We start from the raw sequence: 9,068 nt of genomic DNA, 5'->3' as shown, positions 1-9,068 counted from the left end.
TCTCCTCCCAGCTGCAGAGGGAACACATCCTGAAGCTTGGGAATCACCAAGTCTCAGAGGGCAGGCAAGGAAGCATTGAAGCAACACACCCTCTTTCCCAAGGGCCAAGGGCCAGAGTGCAGTTCCCAGCTTTGTCCAGCAGAGGGCGCGCACAGCACCATCACAGCTGGCCAGGCATTAGGGTTCCAAGGCCTCTCTTCTCCCAGCAAACTAAGGGTAGGGCTGGAGAAAAACACCTCCCTTCTCAAGGCTCCTGCCCAGCTTCCCTTTTCCCTCCTTCCTGGAGGCAGTTGGGCAGAAGGGAGGGGGCTGCAGAGAAGGCAGGACAAGAGGGGAGAGAGAAAAGATTCTTCAAGTTGGGAAAGAAGGAAAATGTCAAGGACTTAACACCAAATTTATCACTTTTTAAAAACAAGAGACTTTTCCCCCAAAGTGAGGAAATAAGAAACAAATCCAGTGTCCATGCATTCTCAACTGTGGTCTTGATTCCAAGACGCCTCCTCACTCTCAGACCTGTTGCAAGGGAAGCGGGTAGGAAGAGAAAGTGAGTGAGAGGCCTGAGGTCCTACGGTCCCCTCCCCCGCTGGTGTGCCCAGCCATCCCGCTAGTCAGGCATCTAAGTGTAGCATCCCATACCAGTCACTGGCCCCTCGTCCTGTCTACACAGTGGAGGGGAGACTGTCAAATCAGAGCTCATGAGGTCATTTCATCCATGTCTCCACTCCAGGCAAGACCACTTGGAACGGTCTTGGAGCGGTCATCCAGCCTGGACAGATGAGGCTCTCCCTTTGGGTTCCAAATGCCCTTTATCAGAAAATCCATGGTCTACTTCCATCATCGATTCTAGGAGCCAGAAGTCCTCAGACGAGTCTAACCTCAGTGACCCCTGCTGCAGCTGAATCCCATTTCTCTTTATCCACCAGGTGTATGTGCTCAGCCGTGTCTGACTCTTTGTGACCCCGTGGACGGTAGCCCACCAGGCTCTTCTGTCTATGAGATTTCCCAGGCAAGAATACTGGAGTGGGTTGCCATTTCCTCCTCCAGGGGAAATATAACCCTGGACCCATTGATATAACCTGCTTCTCTTGCCTCTCCTAAGCACTGGCAGGCTGAGTTTTTACCACCGAGCCACCTGGGAAGCACATTTATCCATCAGGGGAGATGCAAATCTGCCAGCCACAGAGGACGGGTTTTCGGAGGCTGAAGTTGGTCCTTTGTTCCCTTTCCCTGACTCTAGATCTCAGCCCTTGCCCTCCTCACACAGCCTGCTCCCCTGCAGACTGGGCACGCAGCCCGGGGGTCTTACCGCGTTGGCTCCCTGGGAATCCAGCGGTGGTCATTGGGTTGAGGGCCCCTCTGTGCTGGGTTTCTCACTGCCCCTCTCCTGAGTGTTAGGGATGGACTGTGCAGGCTCTGAGGAGGGAGAGCGGGTGGCAGCAGGGAGAGCTAGAGTTCACCAGGGCTTGGAGAGAGGGAGCTGCTTCTGCTTACCCCATCCCATACTCCAACACCCTTCAGAGGAGCCCAAGGCCAGCTGAGGGCAAGGGGGCAAGACCCACAGGGTTTTCCCTGGTCTCAATGACTACTTAGGTTAGCTAGTTTTTTGAAGTCTGCAATCAGGAAAAAAAAAACAAAACAAACCAACACCTCTAAAAAAAGCTTAAAAATTTGGGTATGATCTCAATGTGTGGCTAAACCTGACCTGAGCAGACAGGAAGCTTTTGATAGCGTATGTATCCCACTTAGTGTGCCCAATCATTTCCCTGCAGAAATATTCATGTGTTTGACTACAGGGGGACTCTGCTGGGAGTATGATGGAACACACAGTATACATTCCGTTGTCACCTTGGTAAAGCTGGAAAAACTCTGACTTCTGACCCACGTCTGGGATAAGGACCCATGGACATGCAGCTTCCATTTCTTGCGTGCTTTCTGTGTGTTCGCTGCCGAGCTAAGGACCAATCTCATTTAATTTTCACAAACAACCCAATGCAATAGGCGCCATCATTATCACTTAGCTGACTGAGGTTAAGTAGGTAGCTCAAGGCCTCGGGGCTGGTGTAGTGGCAGAGCCAGAATTCCAGCCCAGAAAGCTGCTTCCATTCTGGCAGGCACCTCCTGCCCCCGCCACCCCCCCCCCTGCCCCCATATATCAGGGAGCTGGGAAGTCCAAGTGGGAGGGGATGGTGTCATTTAGTAAGGAAAGGTGAAGAGATGCAAACACATGCTGGTTATGCAAAGGATCCATATTCTCAAGACAGTTTCTGGCTACTGCTAGGCCCCTCCCCATAGCCAATAAGACTGGCCTCCCCTGGGTTGGTCCCTCCGCAGCCTGAACGCACTGTATGTTTTCCCAGAGGTGCCCGGCCGTGACTCCGCTGCTGTGTCTGTGATCCCGGGTGGGCAGGACTCTTGGGTCCCTGTGCTCTCAGCGGCTCCTTCAGGCTCCTCTCCCGGCTCCTGTTGCCCCAGGTGATGTTCAACCATCATCTGGAGCTCTGGGGGCGAAGAGAAAGGGGGAGAGCATTGGACGAGACTGCCCTGTCTCCTCTGTGGACCCTCAGCTTCAACAGCTCCACTAGAGGGCCAGTGCACACTGCCTGTGTGATCTGACTTTCCTGATCAAGGAAGGACATTCATTGGCCAATAAAGAGGGACTAAAGCTAGACAATAAAATGTACTTTCTTCAAAGCTGAGAGAGGGGAAGGGGAGAGCCTTTAAGAACAAAAGATCCTCCTGACTTGCTGGGATACCTATTCTCCCTTGTGGGCAAGAGAAAAGAGTCCATTTAGATTCAAGAAAAATTTGAGTACCTTCTCTGTGCAGTGCACTGTACTGGGTGACTGCACATACTTTATTTAACGGCCAAAGTGAGGTAGTATCCAGGGGCCCTGGAGGTTAAGCGGGTTCTCCCAGGCTCTCCAGCTAGTCGGTGGCAGAGCTGGAATGCAACACCTCCCCACCCCGCTTCCCCCCTCAGGCTCCAGCAACTCTCCTTTCGCAAAGGCAGGTTTAATGATTTCCCAAGGATTCCTTCCAAAGGGATGCCGTCCTGGCTACTGCTCAGCATCAGGTGTGGCGGGGAAGGGTTTTCCCAACCTTTCATTGTGGGTGTGGTCCTCGTCGCCTTCTTCCGTTGCCGTGGAGACATGGACAAAGTGGGCTGTGAAGGGCACAGGGCACAGGTGGGCGCCCACCCTTTTCGCCCTCCCCTCCGCCTTGCCATGCTTGTAGATGGGGACTGGGGAGGCGTGGGCTTCAGAAAGTAGGGGGAAGGAAACTCCCGCTTTCCCAGCCCCTGCCCTGCCCATGATGGTGAGCAAGACGGCTGTGTCGGGGGAATGCAGGGAACTGCGTGTGCACCTCCACTCAAGAAGAACATGCGAAGGGCACAAGCAGGAGGGAGACAAAAGGTCCTGCAGGTGGGGGCAGTGGCTGGAGGTATAACCCTCTAATAAGCCTGGGGGTTCTCTGCACTGGGCTGAGCGGGAGGGGCCAGCTCACCTTGAGAAGTGGGTTGGGGATCCGGTCTTCATCTACCTCTGAGGGAAGGAGAGAGAGAACGTGATGGGGATGGGAGGTCCAGAGGGGCCCTGGGCAGTCTGACTTCTCAAGGGGAGGAGCCCCTGCAATCACCTCCCTTGTGATTGGTCCCTCACATCTGCCCCTAAGAAGCTGGTCCTGATGGGCTGCCCTGGCCTCCTCCCTCCAGCCCCAGCCTGCTCTGCTGGTTGGCTTTATCTCCTGCTTCTAGTCTGGTCCTTGTCTCTGTAGTTAGCCTGCACCTACATCCTTGCCTCAAACCTGGAGGTTCCTGAAGGCAGGCTTTGTGGTCCTCCTGCTCTTTTCCTCCCGAAATATCCATCTCTGCCTCCTTCCAGCCATTCTCCCTACCCTGGCTCGAGAATTGGACCGAGCAGAGGAGAGAATGGCAAACTTGTCCTGTACAGGACAATCCTTTTAAGTAGTTGGAGGGAAGTTGGAGGCTCAGGCATCCGGATTGCCAGTCGGGCTTCTTAGCATCACCATCTCTCTTCCACTCTCCAGCCAGCGCCCCTGACATTCTCTGAGACCTTGCTGTCTCTCCAGACCTTGATGGGGACACTGGTGACCAGAATGCCAGCTGCTCCCTAAGCTGTTTCTAACCTTCCCCTTCCCCTCTGGGGGCTGTGAAAATAGCTGATGGAGGCGGTCCCTCCCCCTCACAGCTGTCACCGCCTCTGGGGATGGGGGCAGCGGCCTCTCAGTTGCTGGAGAAACCTGGAAGGCTGTTGCCCTAGCAACCAGCACTCCACTGACCACCCCAACTGCTGGGGGGCTTAGGAACCAAGTGGTCTCCTGCTCGGTCTTTCCAAGGCAAAGAAAACCCTCCTGCTAATCCAGCTGCTACTTTTGTGCCTCTGGGACCGAGCAAACCTCTGGCTCCTCAGACCTGCCCTGCTATATCTAGCACTCGCCTTCTCTCACGGGGACCAAGCTGTCTTCAGCAGCCCCCACTCCCTTTAGTGGCCATCCTGGGATTTACCTGGGGATGACTGGTCACTGGTCAGCACGAGGGTGGCAGGGGTGGGGCGGCGCCTCCGGATCTGAGGGAGGAGGTCAAGTACATGTGGAAGCGTCACGGCCCCACGCACACTCAGCAACAGAATCCACACCACCCACTTAGCACGCCACGTTACACTGAACCCTCGATCCCTGGGGGACATTCTTGGGCCCTCCCTCTGCCCTGGGGACCCAGAAGACCTCCCCCACTCTTCGCTGCTCCCCAAGCCCCCTTTCTGTCTCTGCATCTCCCCAGGTCCTGGCCCAGCTCTCCATCTCAGCATCTATATCTGTGCTAATGCATTGATCTCCGGCCCATTGTCCTTCCGTCCATCCTGGATCAATGGTCAGAAATAACCCGAGAGGGAAGAAAGCATTCCCCTCAGTGTCCCAGCCCACTCCCCAAAAGGACATGAACCTGTTGTGGGCCAGCACCAGCGGAGAGCACCCCTCCAGCCCCACCCAGCCTGGAAGGGCAGCACAGAGAAGGCAGGTCTGATCTGAATGCACCTTCTTCTGGCCTGTGCCCCTCCCTCCCTCATCTTCTCCCTGTCTTTGGACACACACAGGAAATAACGGTCTGGAGAAATTCTTGTCATGGTAAATATCATATGAGGAGGAGCCTGAGGCAGGACCATGGCCAGGGACTAAAGCTGAGCTGAAAAATCTTATCCTGGGCTCCCAGGTCCCAGTCTAAGAAATTAACAGGTAACAGCTGATTGACTGCCGGGCCTCTGAGCCCCTCTTCCCCTGCCTCTGTTCTTCGGTTTTGCTGCCAATAAAGTTGGTTGTTGTCAAAGCCAGTCCAAGGACTCTTGGGACGTGTAGTTTTCCCCCTTTCTCTGGAGGTCTGGAAGTGAAGGGAACCGTGGGGTTGGAGTCCCTGCAACTCCCTCCAGGGCAGAGGAGGGGAGGGAAGACTAATGGACTAGGAAAGAGGCTAAAATTATCCAGGGCTGAGAGGAGTAGGCTGAGGACACTGAATGATCACATCCCTATCTCTCTGTATCCATTATTTAGAATCATTACCGGAGTGGGGTAAAGGGGTGGGGTGGGAGTGGAAAGACGCCTGCCCTTTTCTTAGCCCAGAAAGTGGGTATCAGGTATAGCAGGGGGCAGGGTTAGTCTATTGAGGGGCTCCCCAAAGAAGAGTGGGAATAGGGGTAGGTTGGGGTAGGCATTGTTTTCTCAGGACAAGCCAGCAGTGTCTGTTTGGGGTGACGTTTTAAGGTCCCTGCAATACCAGTTCTGTGTGTGTGTGATCGTGCACACATATAGGCATGTGCTGCACAGACATTATTTGTGAGTCCACCTCTGGCTATTCCTGGTGCAAACGTGCTGGGGGCCCTCAGGTGGGCAAGTATGCTTCCTGCAAGCGGAGTGAGGCCATTCTCCTAGGAGAGAACTCGTCCGCCCTGGGGGAGGGGTGCTGAGGCAGGCAGAGGGTGTGGTGGGTGGGGATGAGTGGGAGTTGGGAGCCTGAGAAGGACACTGCAAGTATGATGGGAAGGGCCTTGAGAGGGCAGGAGGACTCTGACCTTGGACAGGTCCCTTCCATAACCAAATCCTTGCCTTGGACAAGATTTCTAAGCGCTCAGAGTCCTTGAGAATTTTGATGTCCTACAGGAGGAGGGAAGTTAGACTTCTGGAAGTACTCCCAGGTCCCTGAACTACTAGGAAACGAGTGTCGGTCTCTTTCATTTTCCTTGCCCCTATCACAAATTCTAGCTCTCAAGGACGCTTGGTGCCTTTGCCTCTGATTTATTTCCAAACCAGTTACGCCAAGGACCTGGTAGCTGTGGGCACCCCTCCATCCCCTGCCACTCTGTGCTCCATAACTCAGAGTTTCCAACCCTGCCACCCTCTCAGGTCGATCTGGCTTAGGTGCTCCTGCCAAGCCTGGAGTTTTTTGCCTACACATTTGGGTAACAGCAAGAGGGGCTGAAGTTGGACTACAGGTAGAATTTCAGGCCGAGCAGACACAGATTTCTGAAGAGGAGAGAAAAGCAGGCTGAAGTCCCAGCCTCTTTTTCTCTCTGGCTTTATAGCATGGCCTCCTCCTCCTCCCCTGTCCCCCAGATCTCTAGGCCAGCTGGCCTACCCCTTCCTCCTCTCAACACACACCTCCACCTGCCTCCTCTAACACCAAACAGAGGCAGGTGTCAGGCATGGGCACTGGCTGCGTCAGTGGCAGGCATTTCTGCTTGGAACCTCACCCCTAAGCCCCTGGCTCACTCACACTCTTGGGCCCCTTTCCCTGGATCGGAGGTTATTTTAGCCAGTCTCCTGCCTCCAGGCATAACAGCCTTTTCCCTGACCCCAAGGGAATGCTCCCCATGCTCCTGGCTCTCCACACTCCTCATCCTCAGGAGGTCTGCAGTCTCCCCACCCTCCTTCCCTGCTGTCACACCTTTGAGGTCTGGAGATGTGGCTTCCACCAGGCCAGGGAGAGGGATGGAAATGCAGGTCCCTAACCCCTCCCCACACTCTGGAAAGCTAAAGTTACAGGGAGTGTACTGAACCTTCACATCCAGACCTTATTTCCCCAAACAGCTGGAGCAGCAGGAAGAACACGCTCTCCAGCCCATCCCAAGAGCTCAGAGCTTTTTCAGGTGGGGAGGCCCAGCCAGAGCCCCCGCAGCTAGGTGGGGAAGGAGGGCAGAGACCTTGCGGGAACGAATATTCTCTAGGAGCAGGGATGTCTAGGCAAAGAGAACACCAAAAGCGATGGAGCAAAGAGCAAATATTTGGCAAATGGGTGGTAGTAGCCACCACGGGTGGTCACTGTCTCCACACACATGCTCACTCTCCCTGACACACACAGTTGCTCACACACTCTCATACACTGCCGCCTCTGCCAGGCTGCTCTGAGCTAAAAATAGGCCAGGACGGGAGGCTGGGCCAGGGCCCTGGACTCCCACCCTTGAGCCCAGGCCAGCACAGTGCTTCTCCGTGTCTCCGCTCAGGCTTGGACCCTAGCCCCTAGAAAGCCCCCGCCTCGGTCTCCCGAAGGCCATTTTCCCATGCCCTCCCCGCCCCCCCTCCCCACTACCGATCCAAAGGGCAGGAGTTGCGAACAAGGACCCACGTGTCCAGACTTGCAGAGAGGGTAGCCAGCCTGCACGCACGACCACTCCTCGCCCCAAAGCCCCAGCCCTCCCAGTTCTCCTCAACCCCTTCTCGTCCTCACTCTCTGGACTCCGGCAGGATCGCCTCCAGTTAGGAGAGGGCTGGGGGGCTCTTTCTCCTCTTTCAACTCCCTCGGTTACCTGCCCTCTCCCTTAACCCCTCCGACACCCTTGGGCGTCCCCACCGAGCTCAGAAACTCTGGCGGGATTTGACTGGGTGGGGGATGCAAGACTGGTGGAGGGGGGGAGGGGTCGTGTGCTCAGGCAAGCCCCCTCCCCCAGGGCTGGGGAAGGAAGGGAGAGACTTTCGTGGGGACCGGCTTCGAGGGCAGGCGTTCGTCCTTCTGTCCATCTTGGAGAAACACAGATGGGGAGATGGGGCTCCCACGGTGGGGGAGGGGAGAGAAGACCCCCCCCCCCAACACCGCGCTGCCCCTCGCCAGGGCGCACCGCCAAGGGAGGACTGAGCGGGGGTCTGGGGTCGCACAGTCCGGGGTCCCTCGTCCTCTGCCGGGCGAGACCCCTGCCGCCCCGCCCCGCTCCGCACCTGCTCGGCCGCCTCGGGGTCAAGGTGCGGCTCCAGAAGCGGGACGGTGAACTGGATCTTCCGGGGACTGTGGTCTTGCTCCATGGCGGGGGCGGCGGCTGCGGGCGGGCAGGCGGCGGACTCGGGGCTGGGGCGGGCGCGCTGCCTCTCCGCTCCGCTCCGGCCCGGCCCCAGCCCGGCGCGCTCGGCTCCCGGCTCCCGGCTCAGCGGTCCCGGCTCGCGGCCCAGGGGACTCCGCCGCCGCCGATTGGCTCGGCCGCCGCCCCTCCCGGCCCCCTCCGCCTCCCCCCGCCCGGAGCCTTAACCCCGTCGTGGCCGCGCCGCCGGCTGCCGGGGGTCACCGCCCCGCCGAAGGGCGAGGCGGGTGTGGCCCGACCCGGGTCGCAGTAGACGCGGCTCGGGCGGGGAATCCTGAGTTCTAGTGGGGTGGAGGGAGGTGGGGGGTGGAGGTGCGGAGCGGTCACGAAGAACTTCTCCAACCTGGGGCAAAATCGAGGGGCTGGGAAGGTGGAGGGGCGCTGCGAGAGAGGAGGCTGCACACGCGAGAGGAAGATTTCCTTTCTGATCTTAAAGGGGTCGCTTCAAAGAGAAAAGAAAGGGGATCTAGGCTTGCAGCAGGAGGGATTAAAGTTAGACCAGGAGAGGGACTTTCCATTGAAAGGAAAACGCTAGCCCGGAGGTGAAAGCTTGGAGGGGAGGTCTGGGGTCTGGGCACAGGTCTGGTTTCACTCTGTGGGGGGAGGGGGAAACGAAGATCTTAGAGGGTCCCCGGAGCCTCTGTCTTGATGGCAGTGGGTGGAGGGCTCAGGGAGCGACGACCATCTGGGACTCAGTAGGAGGAGAAACGGGTG

At 57.1% G+C, this 9,068-nt stretch overlaps 1 protein-coding gene across 1 annotated transcript; it reads right to left on the bottom strand.

Moving 5' to 3' along the window:
- Positions 1 to 375: 375 nt before the first annotated feature.
- On the bottom strand, positions 376 to 8,796 carry PPP1R1A (protein phosphatase 1 regulatory inhibitor subunit 1A). The gene is made up of 7 exons (XM_069580686.1): positions 8,218 to 8,796; positions 4,526 to 4,586; positions 3,505 to 3,542; positions 3,100 to 3,163; positions 2,343 to 2,498; positions 1,307 to 1,413; positions 376 to 513 (listed from the first exon to the last, which is right to left on the bottom strand). Exons 1-6 carry the CDS (start codon positions 8,299 to 8,301, stop codon positions 1,337 to 1,339), a joined length of 480 nt encoding a protein of 159 aa, XP_069436787.1. The 5' UTR covers positions 8,302 to 8,796; the 3' UTR covers positions 376 to 513; positions 1,307 to 1,336.
- Between the last annotated feature and the right edge of the window lie 272 nt (positions 8,797 to 9,068).

This window comes from Ovis canadensis, chromosome 3 (assembly GCF_042477335.2).
Source record: "Ovis canadensis isolate MfBH-ARS-UI-01 breed Bighorn chromosome 3, ARS-UI_OviCan_v2, whole genome shotgun sequence".
In the NCBI taxonomy this organism is placed as follows: Eukaryota; Metazoa; Chordata; class Mammalia; order Artiodactyla; family Bovidae; genus Ovis; species Ovis canadensis.
This window is presented reverse-complemented; position numbering and strand designations above follow the sequence as displayed.

Bases quoted from the DNA above. Each gene is read 5' to 3' on its own strand.
- PPP1R1A (XM_069580686.1), bottom strand. From the start codon at position 8,301: ATGGAGCAAGACCACAGTCCCCGGAAGATCCAGTTCACCGTCCCGCTT. The intron at 3,164-3,504 runs GTGAGCTGGCCC...TGCCCTTCACAG, and splicing joins TCCCCAACCCACTTCTCAAG to CCCACTTTGTCCATGTCTCC. The intron at 1,414-2,342 runs GTGCGTTCAGGC...CTCCCTCCTCAG, and splicing joins CACCTCTGGGAAAACATACA to AGCCTGCACAGTCCATCCCT.